Raw genomic sequence first — 20,371 nt, 5'->3', positions numbered from 1 at the left:
TCCATGACTTTTCTTACAGTATCCCCAAAGTGGCCTGACCAGTAAGAAAGAACCAAGTGGAACTAACTGATAATGTGAAAAAGCCTAAAAAGAGACTGTAACACTGGATTTCAAAGTAATGAAAGGGCTGAGAGAGCACAGTGAGAAACAGGTCTTAAATGAAGTAAGCACACTTCAAAGTTAAAAAAAAATAATAGTAATAAGCATGTCTTTGATTGCATAACATTTTTTATCCTACAAAGAGTTTATATATTAATTTTTTTATCCTGGTAATCTCTTTATGAGATATTTTGTCTCTACTTTAAATTAGGGAAGGAAAGAAAAAAAGGGCTAAGTGACTGCCTTGGGTCACAAACTTGTAAATGAAAGAGCAAGGCCTTACACCTAGGTCATCTGATAACAAGTTCAGGACTATTTCCATCACTCCACACAGTGTTCCACAGCCAAGATCTGGAAAATTAAATGTCTCAGATGGATGGGAGCCCTTAAGGAGCAATCTCAATGAGCGTATGGAGGGAACTTTATCAGGATTACTTGTGAGATATGTTTTTAACCATTTACAGACACACACACATGCATACACTCAATGATATGCTATATACACAGACTATGTTATCCCTAGTTTGAGGTATTGTCACAGTAAGCTATTGATATTGATGAGAATGACCATCAGAATGTATAAGGATGTTTTAGAACAGAGATAGTTGAGAATCAATGATCCAATAATTCCATTCTAAAAAATAACCTTGAGTAATTTTTACCTTAAAGTAAGAAGAAAGGTAATCCAAAAAATTAACAAAACTGCCACTGTAGTCACTGAGTACATCAGGTATGGAATAAGCTTATACAGAAGATGAACAAAAGTTATATCAAAGGATAAAAACAACAGGACTTTGTGGATCTGAGACAAGAGTGTCAGGAAGATTTAGATTAAGAATACACTGAGATATTTAAAAATGAAAAAGCAACAAAAGAGTTGTTTATCAGTCAAAGAAATAAAATTCTGTTTTCTATTATAGAAGAAAACATATTATTTAAGAACTAGAAAAATACAAAAAAACTATAGAAAAGAAATTAAAAATTACCAAGAACCTCAGAACCCAGAGACAAGCACTACTAAAATTATGCGATATTTTCTTAATCACACGTGTACAGGTAATTTTAACTATATTTATTTTTTCCCAGAAAGGCTGAACATTTTTTATATAGTCACCACAAACATTAAAACTATAACAATAATAATTTACCCCATAGACTTTCTCTCTACAAAGACATGTTCATAAGTGCTTTATGTACATTATCTTATTTAGCTCTTTTTTAAAATTGAAGTATAATTGACATTTGACATATAACATTATGCAAGCTTAAGGTGTACAATATGTTGATTTGATACATTTATGTATTGCAATATGATTTAACATTAGCTAACGCCTCTATCAAGTCACATAGTTATTATTTTATTCTTTTAAATGACTCTTTAGTGTCCTTTTCCTATTTTTAGAATAATAATGCTTCTTGACACTATTTTTCTGAGCTCTTTTTAGCTTAACAATATTAACCATTACTCTGATATATCCAAAGGAATTTTAATGCTAATTTTAAGAGCAAGTAGAGGATCTTCACACATGATTAATATTTACAGAGGAGTGTTAATATGACACAGAAAAGCAGTGGATAAGAGGGCAGGTTTATTCTGTGACTCTTCAGGAAAATTATTAAATTTTGTTTATGTAAAAATTTTTATAAGCTATAATTTACTAAAGAATTATGAAGGAACTATTACTAACATTGTTATAATATGTACTACTAAGAATTAAAGGTCAGATTTCAGATTATTAAAAGAAAAAAATATATGTACCACATATTCTTTATCCATTCATCTGTTGATGGACATTTAGGTTGCTTCCATGTCTTGGCTATTGTAAACAGTGCTGCAATGAACATTGGGGTGTATGTATACTTTCAAACCACGTTTTTCTCCAGACATATGCCCAGGAGTGGGATTGCTGGATCATATGGTAGCTCTATTTTTAGTTTTTTAAGTTACCTCCATACTGTTATCCATAGTGGCTGTACCAATTTACTTTACCACCAAGAGTGTAGGAGGGTTCCCTTTTCTCCACACCCTCTCCAGCATTTACTGTTTGTAGATTTTTTGATAATGGCCATTCTGATTGGTGTAAGGTGATATACCACATTGTAGTTTTGATTTGCATTTCTCTAATAATTAGCGATATTGAGCATTTTTCATGTGCCTATTAGCCACCTGTATGTCTTCTTGGGAGAGATGTCTCTTTAGGTCTTCCACCCTTTTCTGGATTGGGTTGTCTGTATTTTTTATATTGAGCTGCATGAGCTGCTTGTATATTTTAGAGATTAACCCTTTGTCAGTTGCTTCCTGTGCAAATATTTTCTCCCATTCTGAGGGTTGTCTTTTTGTCTTTTTTATGGTTTCCTTTGCTGTGCAAAAGCTTTTAACTTTCATTAGGTCCCATTTGTTTATTTTTTTATTTTATTTACATTACTCTAGGAGGTGGGTCAAAAAAGATCTTGCTGTGATTTATGTGATAGAGTGTTCTGCCTATGTTTTCCTCTAGAGTTTTATAGGGTCTGGCCTTACATTTAGGTCTTTAATCCATTTTGAGGGGCTTTTTGTGTATAATGTTAGGGAGTGTGGAACACTCCCAAACTCATTTTACAAGGCAACCTTCACCCTGATACTAAAACCAGGCAAAGATATCACCAAAAAAGAAAATTACAGGCTAATATCACTGATGAACATAGACGTAAAATCCTCAACAAAACACTAGCAACCCAAATTCAACAGCACATTAAAAGCATCATACACCATGATCAAGTGGGATTTATCCCAGGGATGCAAGGATTCTTCAATATATGCCAATCAATCAATGTGATACGCCATATTAACAAACTGAAGAATAAAAACCATATGATCACCTCAGTAGATGCAGAAAAAGCTTTTGACAAAATTCAACACACATTTATGATAAAAACTCTCCAGATAATGGGCATAGAGGGAATCTACCTCAATATAATAAAGGCCATATATGACAAACCTACAGCAAACATTATTCTCAATGGTTAAAAACTGAAAGCATTTCCTCTAAGATCAGGAAAAAGACAAGGATGTCCACTCTCACCACTGTTATTCAACATAGTTTTGGAAGTCCTAGCCATGGCAATCAGAGAGGAAAAAGAAATAAAAGGAATACAAATTGGAAAAGAAGAAGTAAAACTGTCACTGTTTGCATATGACATGATACTCTACATAGAAAATCCTAAAGATGCCACCAGAAAACTACTAGAGCGAATCAATGAATTTAGTAAAGTTGCTGGATACAAATTAATACACAGAAATCTCTTGCATTCTTATACACTAACAACAAAAGATCAGAAAGAGAAATTATAGGAACAATCCCTTTTACCATTGCAACAAAAAGAATAAAATACCTAGGAATAAACCTACCTAAGAAGGCAAAAGACCTGTACACAAAAAACCATAAGATAATGATGAAAGAAATCAAAAACAACACAAACAGATGGAGAGATATACTATGTCCTTGGATCAGAAGAATCAATGTTGTGAAAATGATTATACTACCCAAAGCAATCTACATATTGCAATCCCCATCAAATTACCAATGGCATTTTTCACAAAATTAGAACAAAAAATTTTACAATTTGTATGGAAACACAAAAGACCCCAAATAGCCAAAGCAATCTTGAGAAAGAAAAACGAAGCTGAAGGAATCAGGCTCCCTCACTTTAGACTATATTACAAAGCCACAGTAATCAAGAATATGGGACTGGAACAAAAACAGACATGTAGATCAATGGAACAGGATAGAAAGCCCAGAGATAAACCCACGCACCTATGGTCACCTTATTTATGATAAAGGGGGCAAAAATATACAATGGAGAGAAGACAGCCTCCTCAATAAGTGGTGCTGGGAAAACTGGACAGCCACATGTAAAAGAATGAAATTAGAACACTCCCTAACACCATACACAAAAATAAACGGCTCATTTTTTTATGATATTGAGTCACATGAGCTGTTTGTAAATTTTGGAGACTAATCCTTTGTTGGTTGCATCATTTGCAAATATTTTCTCCCATTCTTTGGGTTATCTTTTTGCTTTGTTTATGGTTTCCTTTGCTGTGCAAAAGAGTTTGAGTTTAATTAGGCCTCATTTGTTTATTTTTGTTTTTATCTCCATTACTCTGGGAGACGGACTGAAAAAGATATTGCTGCAATTTATGTCAGAGACTATTTTGCCTATGTTTTCCTTTAAGAGTTTTATAGTACCCAGTATTACATTTAGGTGTTTAATCCATTTTGAATTTATTTTTGTGTATGGCATTAAAGACTGTTCTAATTTCATTTGAGTTTGGGATTGACATGTACACACTGCTATATTTAAAGCAGATAATCAACAAGGACCTACTGTACAGCACACAGGAACTCTGCTCAGTATCCTGTAATAACGTAAATGGGAAAAGAATTTGAAAAAGAATAAATACATGTATATGTATAACTGAATCACTTTGCTGTACACCTGAAATTAACACAACATTGTTAATCAATTATAGTCCAATATAAAATAAAAATTTAAAAAGAAAAAAGAGTAAATGGATTGGCAAGACTAACCCCACTTGAAATATGAGAAAGTTAAGATTGAATAAAATTAATGACCTTAAGATATAAATAAATAAATTTTAAAAATAATAATAAAAAGAAAAAATATTCAGGCAATTAGAGTGTTCTAGCAACAGAATGAAGAATGATAGAGTGGTCTAGCAACAGAATGAAAAATGACCTGGATGAACCCCATCCCATCACTGGAAGTGTCTGAGCAGAAATATCACAAAATGTAATGAGTGCTTCTGCTTGTGTTTACATATGTGCAAATGTAGGTGGGTGTGGTATTTATACCCATACCACGGTTTGGTCTATTCATCCAATTAATTTTGACACTTTCTTTGACATTTAGTATATATAAGATCTTGTGATAGATACTAGGTGGAAAAAACTGATGAACAGTATTACTTTGTAGTCTAATAATGGTGATAAAATATACAAACACAAAATGTAATATTAAGTATAAACACAATATGGGATGGAGAAATATTTCTTTTAGACGGCACAATCAAGTAAGGTTCCATGAGTGAATTACCATTAGAATTATTGCTGGATGTGAAAGTTTTAGACATGTTGGTTGGGAAGGCAGTACTAGTACAGATGGAAAGATAGGGAAAATTTACATAATTTAAAACAGGCAAAAATAAATACAGTAAGCTAAGTTTCAGAAGTAGCCATGGGAAGAAAACAGGCAAGTAAACCTTAACATGTTTGGCAAAGAATAGCATGTTTCAACTTAAGAAGTTTGAGGAGTGAATATGTTATCTCAAGAGATTGATACATTGTATTATTTGAGGTGCTTACTCTTGAAAGAATAAAAAGAATATTGCAAAGAAATTTTTGAATAAGGAAAGCCCAAGAAAGCTTATTAAACTTATCCAAGGAAGAGAGAATTTGTGTGTGGTAGCTCTGGGAAGACAGCCAATGAGATGTGAGGGCCATCGCATGCATTGAATTTAGAACTCTTTGCAACTGAATGACTATATGGAGAGTGCTACTTAGAATAAGAAGTGATCATGGGTTCCATCCCTGGTCTGGGAAGATCCCACATGCTATGGAGCAACTAAGTCCATGTGCCACAACTACTGAGCATGCGCTCTAGAGCCCGTGAGTCACAACTACTGAGCCCATACGCCACAACTACTGAAGCCTGCACACCTAGAGCCTGTGCTCCACAACAAGAGAAGCCACCGCAATGAGAAGCCCTTGCACTGCAACAAAGAGTAGCCTCCGCTCATTGCAACTACAGAAAGCCTGCACGCAGCAACGAAGACCCAACGCAGCCAAAAATAAATTAAAAAAAAAAAAAAAAAGTCAACCTCCTCCCAAGGCTGTGTATACTGACTCAAGTCTCAAGTGCCAGCCCCAGTCCACCCCACCTCCCACCCCTGTCACTGTATCCCATTATCCTGTAGTATGTTCTTCATTACACTTAACATTATACAAATGTATCTTACATATTTAAAAGAAAAGTGATGATGCTGAGAATCTAAGTATGTTGATGCTATTAAAAAAAAACATAAAATTAGAAAGAAGAGCAATTTGAGTGGGGGGTATGTTTAGGTTGATTTGGAACCTGTATAACCCAGATGTCAGCTGAAGTAGCCTGTACTTAGCTATTTCAATCACACTGGCAAGAATATCTGACTATATGCATCAAGAGCTTTGGAAAAGAAGTAGTGAGGTGTGGGCATTTTTTACCAACTGTGCTTAGTCCTGTGTTTCAGCTTCTTTTGAAGTAATTCACTGTAGAGAAAATATTTCCATCTTTTGCATGCTGATTATTCCTTACTATGTGGACACAATCATAAAATTTAATTTCCCATATGAAAATGTCTGACATACTACCAACTACTAAAAGGAAACAAATATGAAAGAGAACTACCAAACTTATATATACATAGTGTTTCAACAGAAGAATTATTTAATCACAGGGGGGATAATCTTATAATTAAGCATATATTTTTGAATTTCTGGTTCATTCAGGCATAAACTATAGTTAGACAATGTCACAAATTCTTAAAGTTTTCCTTAACCAACATACGGAGAGATACCTATTTTTATCCATGGCCTAAGTTAATTAATAATTTACTTTGATTGACAGTAATGAGCATTAATTACCACATTTTGTTTTACTTGGATGTGGTAGGCAGTTTCTAAGATGGCCCACAATGATCCTTGCCTCCTAGTAGTCAGGTCCTCCCATTTAGTGTAGGCTGGACATAGTGACATACCTCTAACACAAAAAATACAGAAAAAATTATCTTATGTCCCTTCTGAAATTAGCTTATAAAAAGACTGAATTCCATATGACTGTTTTCTCTTTCTCTGAGGAAAGCCGACTGCCACTGTGTGATCTCCCCTATGGAGAAGCCACTAAGCAAGAAACTAAGGGAAGTCTCTCACCAGAAACCAGTGAGGAACTGACATTTTTAGTCCAAGAGCCCATGAGAAAGTGAGTTTTTTCAAAAATTACTGAGTGAGTGAATCTTCTCTCATTTGCCAAACCCCAGCGGACACCTTAATGAGAGAGATCTTGAGGGCAAGGCACCCAGCTAAGGCAAGCTGGATTCTTCACCCACAGAAAATGTGAGGCTTTAAATGTTTATTGTTTCAGCTACTAGATTTTGGGATAATGTGTTCAACAGCAATAGATAACTAACATGTTAGGAGATGTTTAGAGGTGAGCTTCTATTCTGTAAAAGAAATACTTCATAGACCAAGCATACAAATGTTATCTTGGCATTAAATGAAGACATGACAAGAATGTATGCATATGTATAATTGAGTCACTTTGCTATACAGCAGAAATTAACACAAACTGTAAATCAACATACTTCAATAAGATAAAACAAAGACATGAGCTCATCTCATACTTTCATTGTATCTACATTTTGTAATTTATGTAAATTATTGCTTGGGAATGGAACTAGTCGAGCCTTGCTATATTATATTAGCCAATGACAGTTTATTAAGACTTTTTCTCTTAGAAATCTTAGTCTGCTTCATAAGATTGTCTAAGGATTTCTGAGCACAAACAGATTTATCTGAAGGTATAGAGATATAAAGCATATTTACACCGTAGAAATATGAACAACATAGACACAAACACTATTCATTCTGTTTTTTAAACATTCTACGTTGTCTCTACTCTTAGATTTCACAGTCCTACCATGTTACTTCAACGTATTTTTTCCTATGTTGCCCCTCTCTGCTCATTTTTATGTTTTTACCCACCCTAAAATTAATCTTCATCTATTCTTAGAGCCAACAAGGAAAATTTCTTCCAGATGACTAATTTAGTGACAAGTTAAGGTTTTATATATACATATATATATATATATATATATATATATATATATATTTTTTTTTTTTTTTTTTTTTTTTTTTTTTTGCCCAGGAGCATTGGATTTGAGGGATCAGCTAGCAACTTAGTCATCAGTTTATGCTTCAGAAAAGATTGCTGATACAGGATAAAGTCATCCTCAGACAGAAGCCATCTTCAAGATAGGCTAATTATTTTAGTTTAGCAATGGCAAAGGGAGACCTCCCGAAGGAATGAAAAAGGTCCTGAAATCAAACTCATTTTATTTCAGGACATCCTGATCATAATCAATTAGGGCTTTTTTCCTTCCAGTTTGACACTGAAAATAAGCTTAATAAAAACTATTTAGAATGTCATCTCACACCTCTCAGAGTTGGTAAAATCACTTCCAAATTGGCATTGTAAATTTTATTGAAAATGAGTTAGGAAAAAATCTTTTGGATCTATGTGAGCCAGAGGGATAAACTCAGGCAAAGGTATTTTGCAAAATAGTGTAATAAAAATATCTTTAAAAACATAACATTTTGGGCTTCCAGCCAGAATGGAATAATAGGCCAGAGTTTGTCCTCCCTCCTGAAACAACCTAAAACTGGACAAAATATATAAAACAATGGCTTGTGAGATATTGTACATTAGGCAACAAAGGGCAGTGATCATTGAGACCAGGAAACAAACAAGGGGATCCCTGTGATTGTTCCAGCTTACTCCCTCAAAAGAGTTTCCAGCCAAGGCACAGGCAGAGGGAACCCAGGTAAAGCCCAGTAGATCCCCTGAGTTAAAGTGAAAGAGATGAGAAGCTAGAGAGACCGAGGCAACTAGACTTTGCAGGACAGAATGCTGGGAAGAAGAAAATTGCACAGAGAGAAAACTCCAGAGATCTGCATGGAGTTACACTTGAGCATTTCTCTGAGTACTAATCATTGCTTGCTGGGGTTGGGGAAGAACCACCTGGAAGGGCTGGTGTTAACATTGTTCACTGCTCACATAAGGCCAGGGATAATGCCTGTTCTCACCAGCCAGAATGGACAGCATGTCCTCATGATTCATGAGACACTGAGCAGATAGCCTTTTATAGGTAGTGGGGAAAAAATATTCCTGCACTGGGCACTGCTCTGGTCCCAACTAATAAATGCTAATAGAAGACCTGAATGGCTCAAACTGCTTCCAGATAACTTCACTGTGTCATAGCAATATACTTGAGAATACAAAATACAAAAATATTTAGTACCCAAAAAGTTAAAATTCTTGAATAGGAAAGTAGTGGGTGTTAGAACAAGCAGGGACTCTGATGCAGTGAGAAAAAAATCAATCTAAAACTAGATGATTGACAAAGATATTATAATTAGTAGAAAAGGATATTAAAACAGTTGTTATAACAATGATGCATATGTTCAAATGTTAAGTAAACCCATAAAATATGTTTAAAAAGTCATCCAAATAGAAATTCTAGAGACAAAAACTACAATATTTGAGATAAAAAATACACAGATCAGATACAAGGCAGAATACAGTATAGAAGAAAAGATAAGTGAATTTGAAGACTGAAAAGTAGAGTGTAAAAATAAAATATATAAAACTAATTAAAGTAAAAGTATTAAAAGTAAAGAGAAGAGAATAAGTGAACTGCGGGGAAATTTGAAGCATCTTAATATACACAAAATAGGAGTCCATTAAAAATAGGACATAGAAAGGGCAGGACAGAAAAATTATTTGAAGGGAAAATGACTATTTTCCAAACTTGATTAAAACTATAAGCTTCATGTACATCATTGAACTGCAAGTATATAAGAAAAGAATGAGAGTGATGACTTTAATACAGATTCTCTAGATATTGAAGGATAATAAAGCAATGTTATGAACAAATTTATGCCAAAAAACTTGACAACATAGATGAAATGGATCAATTCACTGAGACATAAACTACCAAAGTTTGCTCAAGAAAGATATACAAGATAAAATCTTAAATTCACTCAGTGTAAAAGACAAGAACTAAGACAACATGAAAGATTTCTCATTGAAAAAAATGCAAGTGAGAGGAGATTAGAGCAATATCTTTAGAGCACTGAAAGAAAAAACTTCACTTAGAATTCTATACTCAGAGAAAGTATTTTTGTAAAAGGAAGGTGAAATAAGGAGTGTTTCAAATATACACAACCTCAAAGAATTCATCATCACACTGTAAGAAATATTATAGAAATATATTAAGGAAAAGGAAAAGTATACCAGATGGAAATGTGGATATACACAAAAATTAGAGTACAAAAAATGGTAATTCTCTGGGTAAATACGTAAGATTTTTCTTATTATTTAAAGCTCTTTAAAAGAGACTTGACTGTTAAACAAAAATATTAGAAACACAGTGCAGGGTAAATAAAAAGCATGAAAGTAAAATGTATAACTACAACAACGCAAAGATCAGGAAGGAAGAAATGTAAGTTTATTACTATAAGGTTATATACTTTTCATGAATGATATAATATCACTTGAAGTTAGACTATGTTAAGTAAAAAATGTATATTATAAAGAAAAGTAATCATTAAAATAAGAAAACAAAGAGTTAGACCTAATAAGCCACAAGGAAAATAAAATGGAAACATAAAAAGTAATCCAAAATAAGACAGAAAAAGAGGAAAAGAGGAAGAAAATAAAAGGGGGACAAATAGAAAACAAATAACACAATAGACTTCAACCTAATCATATAAACAGTCAAAATAAATGTAAGTGATTAAACACAAAAAGCAGAGATTGTCAGATTGATTAGAGAAGCAACACCCAATATATACGCTGCCAACCAGAAATGAACTTCAAATATAAAACACAGGTTAAAAGTAAAAAGATGAAAAAAGACATAACATGCTAACACTAATCAAAAGAAATCTGGAGTGGCTAGATTGTTATTAAACCAACGGATTTCAGAACAAAGAATACCGACAGGGATAAAGAAGGTCATTTCATCTAGAAAACCTAACAATCCAAAATGTTTATACACATAATAAAAGGACTTCAAAACAAAACTTCAAAAACTTACAGAACTGCAAGGAGAAACAGACAAATCCACAACTATAGTTAGAAATTTCAATCCTCTTTTCTCAGTAATGAACATAAGTAGACAGATTATCAGTAAGGATATATAAAACTTGGACAAATCAATCAACCAAATTGTCTTAATTGACATTAATAGAACATTCCTTCCATTAACAGCACAAACTCTGTATTTTCACTTACACAGAATAGACTATATTCTGGGCCATAAAACAAGTCTCAACAAATTTTAAAATGTCCAAGCCATATGTTTTATATTCTCTGAACACATGGAGTTAAATTAGAACTCAGAAAATAATGATCTCCAGAAATTCCTCAGGCATTCCTAAGTAATCCATGGATCAAAGAAGGAATCAAAATGCAAATTTAAAAGATCTTTAACTAAATAAAAGTGACAAAACACATATCAAAACTTCTGGGATGACACAAAAGCAATGCTTAGAGTGAAACTTCTAGCACTAAATGCTTATATAGAAAAGAAGAAAGGTATCAAATCAATAACTTCATCTTCTACCTTGAGAAACTAAAAAAAAGAAGAGCAAATTAGACCCAAAATAAGTAAATGAAAGGAAATCATTTAAAAAGTGAAAATCAATGAAATAGAAAACCATAAACAATATAGAATAATTAATGAAGCCAAAATCTTATTTGTAAAGCTAAATAGAATTAATAAATCTCTAGCAAGACTGATAAGGAGAAAAAAGAAAGACACAAATTACAAATATTAGGAATGAGAGTGATGACTTTAATACAGATTCTCTAGATACTGAAGGATAATAAAGCAATGTTATGAACAAATTTATGCCAAAAAACTTGACAACACAGATGAAATGGATCAATTCACTGAGACATAAACTACCAAAGTTTGCTCAAGGAAGATATATAACCCAACTAGTCTTACATATATTGAAAACATTGAATTTGTAGAGAAAAACTGTCCAAAAGAGAAAATTCCAGGTCCAGATGATTTCACTAGTAAATTTTATCAAGCAAGAATTTAGAAAAAAATACAATACCAGTACTATACAATTTATTCCAGAGACTCAAAAACAAAGAATACTTCAAAATTAATTCCATAAAGCCAGAATTATTCTGACACCAAATTAGAGAGATTAAAAATGAGAAAACTACACATCAATCTCTTATGAACACAGATGCAAGAACACAAAGACACCATGATCAAATGAAAGATTAACTTTTGAAAATCAATTCATGTATTTTGCCACAATAAAAAACTAAAATAAGGAAAAAGCTAAAGACTTATCAGTAGACATGGGAAACAAATTTAATAAATTCTAACATCTTTTCTCGATTAAAAAAATCTTAGTAAGTAAGACTGACTTACTCTGGTGAAAGGTATCTGTGAAAACCTATAGCTAATATTCTACAAACTGGTAAAATACTGAATGCTGTCCTCCAGTAATTAGGAACAAGAAAAAGATATCTCCTCTTACCACTTCTACTTAACATTTTACAGGAAGTTTTAGCCAGTATATTAAGACAATATAAGCAATAAAATAAATAATAATAATAAAAGGCATCCAGATTGGAAAGGAAGAAGTAAAAATGTCTTTAGTCACAGACAGCATGACTTTATATGTAGAAAATCCAATGGCAGTTTTTCAAAAGGGCTACTGGAGCTAACAAGTGAACTTATCAAAGTTGTAGCATACAATGTCAACACACACAAAAAATTACATTTTTATATACTAGCAATGAGCAATTGGAAAGTCAAACAAAAAAAAAAACTATACCATTTACAATAGCATGAAAATATTGCATATTAAGGGATAAATATGACATGATATGCCAAAGTGCTCAACACTGAAAGCTAAAAACATTGCTGAGATAATATAAAGGGCACATAAATGTATAGGAAGGTACTTTGTTCATAGATTGAAAGACTCAATATTGTTATGATGCCAATTCTCCTTAAATTGATTTTTAGATTCATAATCAAAATCCCATCAAGGTTTTGGAGAAATTAATGAACTAATTTTAAATCTGACATGAAAATGCAAAGACCTAGAATAGCCAAAACAATTTTGAAAAGAACGAAGTTGGAATATTAATACTAGTGACTTTAAGATTTATAATAAAGCTATAGTAATCAAGACAGTGTAGTATTATCATAAGGATGGGCAAATCAATTATGTAAACAGAAAGGGAGTCCAGGAATACACCACACATATGTGGATAACTGGTTTTCAACAAAGATATACAGGTAATATGGTAGAGAAAGGATAATATTGTCACCAAATGATGCTGGTACAATTGGATAACCATATGCAAAAATAAATCTTTTTACACAAAGGACATTAAAAAATTTATTCAAATGAATCAGTTCTAAATATAAAAAATGAAACTACAAAAATTGTAAAAGAAAATTTAGGAGAAAAGTTTTATTACCCAGTTATCAAAAAAAATTTTAGGTATAACCCAAGAAGCACAATTCATAAAAGAACCAATTGACAAAGTGACTTCATTAAAATTAAAAACTTCTGTTAAAAAGATACTGTTAAGATAAGGGACAGAATAGCCACAGATTTGGATATTGCATTTTAAGGCAATAATAAAGACTTGTATCTAGAATATATAGAGAATTCTCAAAAATCAATAATAGCATATCAAACCACCCAAAATAGAAATAAACAAAAGATTTGAACAGACACTTCACCAATGTAGATGTATGGATGGCAAGTAAGTAAGCTCATGAAGAGATGTTTATCATCATTATTCATTAGGGAAATGCAAATTAAAACCATAAGGAGATACTACTAAGCACCTATTTTACAATGACTAAAATTAAGAAGTCCATACATACCAATTGTTGGTGAGGATATGGAGCAACTGGAACTTTCATACACTCCTGATAAGAGTATAAAATGGTACAACAACGTTAGAAAATAGTTTGGCAATTTATTTAAAAGTTAAACATACATATATCAGATGATTCCCCTATTATACTACTAGATATTTAGCAAGAAAAAAGAAAGTATACAGCTTATCAAATACTTTTAAATAAGTGTTCATAGCAGTTTTATTTATGATATTCAAAAACTGTAAACAATCCAGACGTCTATCAACAGGTGAATAGACAAAATCTTATACATCCTACAACAGAATATTTCTGCAATTAAAAAAGAATGAATTCTTCATACACACCAAAATGTGGGTGAATCCCAAAATAATTTTGCTGAGTAAAAAAGGCAGACTAAAGAAGTGCATAATGTATGATTCCATTTACATAAAATTTATAGAAATTCTAAAAAGTTCAAATTAATATATAACAGAAAGCAGATTAGAGGCTGCTTCTGGACAGAGGCCTCAAGAGTAAGAATAGAGAGGGCAAGAGTACAGCACTAAAAATGGAACAAGGGGGACTTCCCTGGTGATGCAGTGGTTAAGAATCCGCCTGCCACTGTAGGGGACACGGGTTTGATCCCTGGTCGGGGAAGATCCCACATGCCGTGGAGAACTAAGCTCATGGGCCACAACTACTGAGCCTGTGCTCTAGAGCCCGTGAGCTAGACCGTGCTCTAGAGTAGTGCGCCACAACTACTGAAGCCCGCGCACCTAGAGCCTGTGTTCCCCAACAAGAGAAGCCACCGCAGTGAGAAGCATGCACATCGCAATGAAGAGCAGCCCTCGCTTGCCAGAAGTAGAGAAAGCCCACCTGCAGGAATGAAGACCCAACGTAGCCAAAAATAAATTATTAAATAAGTTTTAAAAAGAAATGGAACAAGGAAACTTGGGGTGATGGATGATGTCCATTTTCTTCACTGCAGTGACGGTTCCATGTTTATATACATTTGTCAAAACTCATCAAATTGTACACTTTAAGTGTAGTTTATTGTATGTCAATTATACTTTTTTTTTTTTTTTTTGCGGTACGTGGGCCTCTCCGTGTCGTGGCCTCTCCCGTTGCGGAGCACAGGCTCCGGATGCGCAGGCTCAGCGGCCATGGCTCACGGGCCCAGCCGCTCTGCGGCATGCGGGATCCTCCTGGACCGGGTCACGAACCCATGTCCCCTGCATTAGCAGGCGGACTCTCAACCACCGCGCCACCTGGGAAGCCCTGTCAATTATACTTTGATAAAACTTTTTTAAGACCATTTTGCTACTTAGTTATAAGACAATATTTTTTCAAAAGATTTCATATTAATGTGTTATAGAAAATAACATTAAATCATAAGTACTACACAGTAGGAAATAGAAATAAAAGTACTGTAAACATACGAGAATAGTTATGTTTATACAAATTTACTAGAATACAATACAAATTTACTAGAATTCAGGGACCTTATAGATATTAAGTTAATATTTGAAAAACACGTTTAAACAAACACCTTGATCATAAAATAGGCATTTATTAAAGTGTTTATATTGTATGTATTATTGTTTTGTTTTATATTGAATTATGAAGTTCTCAGATTTGGGAAAAGTACTTTACGATTCCCTTCAACTTGTGAGTCAGGTTTTAGCCTGGAGCAAATTTCTATGAAGATGACAGAAATAATGACAAGCTATTAAATGTGGCAGATCAAACGTAACCCACAACGGCAAGGCAACAACAGTTTAAGAGACTTAAAAGAAATTCTGAACTTATTCCCCAAAAGCCATTACATTAGTGAAGTTTATCTCAGTCTTGAAATTCGCATAAGTCATGTGCTGAATTGAATTTACCACTCAGGCATCAGCATCAACTTCTGCAAGTCATCTTGTTCCCCTTCTAAGAAATCACCTTATTCTACTCAAAGATAAAAAGCCACTTTCATTTCTGTAGGGGACAGATTAAACATTAGCAGTAAGAAGCAACTGCTTTTCCTTCAACATCTCCTCTAGCCTTCTGACTTATTACACCCTCTCCAGGGATTTCCTGCTGGCTGAAGAAGAGGCAAAAACATTTGTGCCTCAGCACAGCATCAGTTGATCTCATGCTGTAAAACTGAGTTCTTTCAAAACAATGTATGAGGTCTTAACAGGTGAGAGGTCCAGCCATGGCACAGAGCTTTGAGGAGCTCATAAATCTTTATCCAGATTTCCCAGAAATCTCTGCATGTTGCTTTGAATAACTCATAGGCTATAAGTACATACATCATAAAAGACTGTTTTAGCAGTATCTGTATAGGACATGAGTCCTGGAACTGTTGACCACAACAGCCTGAATGTTCCCCACTGCTTAATCAAACTTTAGATAGGTTTCTTCTTGGCTATAGACCTCTGATCTCCCCTTTTTTTTTTTTTTTTTTTTTTTTTTGCGATACGCGGCCTCTCACTGTTGTGGCCTCTCCCGTTGCAGAGCACAGGCTCCAGACGCGCAGGTTCAGCAGCCATGGCTCACAGGCCTAGCCGCTTCGCAGCATGTGGGATCTTCCCAAACTGGGGCACGAACCCGTGTCCCTTGCATTGGCAAGTGGACTCTCAACCACTGCGCCACTAAGGAAGCCCCTCCCTTTTCTTACTTTAGAAAACTTGCCATTGTAAATTCTTTTTCTGCCCCTTTGAGATGTAAATATTCTCCCAGAAATGTAGTCCTCATTAAAGATAGGGCTCCATCTACAAGTCTCTAGGGGAAGGTAGAAGCCCAGCTTTGACAAGTGCTGATTTGCAAACACAGAGGATCCAGTCAATGCTTAAAAACTCATCTGCATTTTGTTTCAGTGGAGCTGAGTTCAATCTCTCACCCTTATGGTAATTGACTAAAATAGTCTTCCTTGCCTGTTTAACTCCATCTGGTGCAATTTTTCTTTGACACTGTCCTTGAGAAACCACCCCTCTCTGGAGATCATTAGGGTGCAAAAGAGATGGGATATAATTTTTAGCAAAATACTTTAAACATTTCTTAAATTTCAAAATTAAATTATAAATTGGTTAAAGGTTGAGTCATTCTGAATTGAGGGTGGTGTGGTTGACTGTTATGAAGTCTGTTTAGCTTGAGGGGCTCCAGAAACCCAGTTTTACTATTTGAATTATTTTTCCATTGTGATTCCAGATGCCTGCACTCCTTATCTATTAAATAGTATTCCCCAAACCCATTTTGTCTCAGAATGTTTTTGTCTTTCTATTATTAGATATCTTTGTAATGTTGATTTTTGTCTGGCCTATTTAACTGAAAATGAGGGAGAAAAGCCAAAGGAAATCCCAATAGGAACATACAAAAAACCCTGAATTCCCTAGGGCTTATGCTTGAAGTATCCCAAGTCTGTGGGTAGATTAGAGGAACTCTTAGTACAAATAACTCCAAGTTAATAGTCAAAAAACCAAACTGTTTTCTCTGGTTTCTCCTGATCCTGTTTTCCCCATTCTCCATCACAGTATGAGTCCCCTGAGTGTGGAGAGGAAACTGTAAATGGTAGTGGTTGCTGTCACATTACAGTAAGATTAGAGCTTTATAGTGGTCTCAATTATAAGCCTTGTTCAGAACGACCATTTTGGAACTTGGCCAGAAAAGACCAAATTGGCTTATGAAATTTCCAGACCATTTGCTTTTGTAAAGTCATTCCAGGACACCAAAGGGCAATGGCTATAGTGAAAAGGTGGTTCTGGTCTTGTAACAAAATCTACTGACTCTTAGACTTAAATTTCTAAATAATTAACTAACATATAATAGGGATATTGATTTTATGTATTTTTTTTTTTTTTGCTCTCAATTATCAATTGCTCATTTTTACCCCATGTTTTCTATGATGGGTTGTTACTAACTTCTGTATGAACACTGTCTTTTCAGATATGCTGTTGCTGATATTTTCAGACTGCCTTTGTGCTTAGTCTGTCCAACAAAACTTTAAAATGGTTAATGTTATTATTGCTTATATTGCTATTCTATCTCTTTATCTCTCACGTCTTAGTAATTATGGTTTCCCTGTAATATGGCTGAGAAGCATATAGGTGCTAGAAGGATATTTATACACACAGCCTTCCATAAGGAAACCATGAAACCATGAAACCATTCTCGGGTATTCCTCCTTATTTTCCATTAAAAAAAAATTTACAACTGTGGAGTAGGACCAAGAAAGCCTCCAACTTTAGGATTATCATTCACAACCTTACTGTATTGTAACTTTATAAGAGTTACAACAGGAGTAATATGTACCTAAAAATATAAAAATCTGTTATTTACATTCCTAGAAAAAATGATGGGGGTAGATGACTGTAGTGACCACCTACAAATACTGATACTATTAACAATAATAATAATTACAAAATGTATGAAGGCACCTCTTTTGGGTTCCTGATCACCAAATTCCAATGTGGGGCACTGGGGGTGTTTTTACACCAACAAGCATTCCTCAGATGCCAGCGGCATGTCCAAAGAATTCAGCTCAATTCTGACACTATCTATCAGGAGATAACATAAGATCTCACAGGTTAAGGGTTCAGTCCTACAAGACTGCCCCTCCCCCCACCTTTCAGACGCCAGTCACAAGCCCAGGTTGTTACCTGGACTTCTGACCTACAGGCAAAAGTTCCCATGACCCCCTCTGCAGGTTCATTAATTTACTAAAGCAGCTCACAGAACTCAGAGAAACATTTTACCTACTGGATTACTGTATTATATTTATTATAAAACGACATGAAGAAAAGATACAGATAAACATCCAGATAGAGGGACAACTGATCCAAACTCCAGCTCCTCCCCTCTCCTAGCAGGTTGGAGTGGAGGTGGAAGAGGTGGGAGGGTGAGAAGCACTGAAAGTTCCAACCCTCCAATCACAGTGTTGGTTCCCCTGGCAAACAGCCCCCATTCTTAAGGTTACCCAAGGGCTTTCCAAAAATCACTTCATTAACATAACAAAACTGTTCTCTTCACTTAGGAAATTCCAAGGGTTTTAGGAGATCTGTACCAGGAATGGCTAGAAGACCAAATGTGCATTTCTTATTATGAGTCACAATATCACAGCATCTGGAAAACAGCATCTGATTTGACATCTTTTTTACCCTGTTAAATGCACTCTACAGTACTAGGCCCAACTGAACTAAGTAAATAGTAGAAGTTACAGTCTTCAAGGTTTGCTATTCAATGGGAAGACAGAATAAGAGAAAATGTAAATGTTCACATACGTATAAAGAACTAATATGGCTTAATATTTCAAGAGTTTTTAAAAACATTTTAACACCCCATCGCTACATATGGTTTCCAAGAAGCTTATAAATGAAATAGAATAGACAACTTTTCTTGTTTTATGACAAGGACTTGGAACTTTAGAGAAAGTCAAATGATTTGTCCAAAGTCACATGATTTAGAAATGCTTCTTATTTTCTCCATTTTTTCCTATACTTCATACTTTTTTTAAGATCCAGTCTGAGCATAGTTTTTAAAAATTGAAAGGAATAAAAGAGGTTGATGAGTTTCTGGAGGAAATATATTTTTGAAGATCTTTAATCATGCACTTATTTGTTTACGAAACATATATGGATCATTCTAGTACTCATTTTACTCAAATTCTCAGCAATTCAACACAGTTCACTGTTCCTTCCTATCAGTAACACTGTGTTCTCTGCCGCCATGAAACTTTCTCCTGATTTTTCTCTTACCTAATTGGTCAGACCATCTTGATGCCCTTCGTTATCTTTAGCCAGCCTCTACAGGTTGATATTCCTCAGTTCTCAGCCCTCTCTTCTTCCTAGGTAGTCACACCAATGGATATATAATATCATGTGCTGACAACTCCCAAATCTGTATTTCTTGAACAGACTTCTTCCCAGATCATCTAACCTTAATGAGTTATATACACTGTTTTAGAGTGAGACAGACTTAATGTAATTCTCACTTTTCCATTTGCTGCTGAAGGATGTGGGGAAATTAATTAACCCCTCCATATCTCAGTAAATTCATTTGTAAAGTGGGGAATATAATAAAACCACCCCAGAAGTTCAATTACATAAACTCTATCAGAGCTCAGACATCTCCACTGGCATATCTCATAGGCACCTCAGATTTAATCTAACCCAAATGACTCGATTTTCCTCTGCAAATCTTATCCTACTTACTCTTCTTTAAATTGGAAATTGACAGGTCTTCCTGTTCCTACGTATATCTGAGAGTCATACTTAATTTGGTTCTTTCCCTTACCTCATCCCAGATTCAATCTATTAAAAATATCTATCAATTCTAGATTCAAAATAAATTGCAAACCTGTGTCATTTTCTCCATGTCATTGTCACAACCCGAGACCAGTCATCATCATCTCTTTCCTGACTAGTGTAATAGCCACAAGACTGCTCTCCCTGTTGCTTTTACTATTGTATTGCTCTCCTTCCATCCATTATCCACTGAACAGCAAGTCCTTATTACAAAATAATAAGATCATGCCACTCCCCTGCTTAAAACTTTGCAGTA

The 20,371-nt window shown here is 34.4% G+C and overlaps 1 protein-coding gene across 16 annotated transcripts in view; it reads right to left on the bottom strand.

The window, feature by feature from the left end:
- The window catches only part of LOC307185259 (uncharacterized protein), a 1,189,055-nt gene that overhangs the window by 246,916 nt on the left and 921,768 nt on the right, over positions 1-20,371 (bottom strand). For all 16 annotated transcript variants that reach the window (XR_013827927.1, XM_079919222.1, XM_079919221.1 and 13 more), the window contains one exon: positions 13,853-13,897. Coding sequence is in view for 15 of the 16 variants with exons in the window: in XM_079919222.1 (XP_079775348.1) it covers positions 13,853-13,891 (39 nt within the window). In the remaining variant the exon portion in view is untranslated. The remainder of the gene's footprint in view (positions 1-13,852; positions 13,898-20,371) is intronic.

Source organism: Stenella coeruleoalba (assembly GCF_951394435.1).
Source record: "Stenella coeruleoalba genome assembly, chromosome: 4".
In the NCBI taxonomy this organism is placed as follows: domain Eukaryota; kingdom Metazoa; phylum Chordata; class Mammalia; order Artiodactyla; family Delphinidae; genus Stenella; species Stenella coeruleoalba.
The sequence above is the reverse complement of the archived record's forward strand: the minus strand, read 5'-3'. Positions and strand labels throughout refer to the sequence as shown.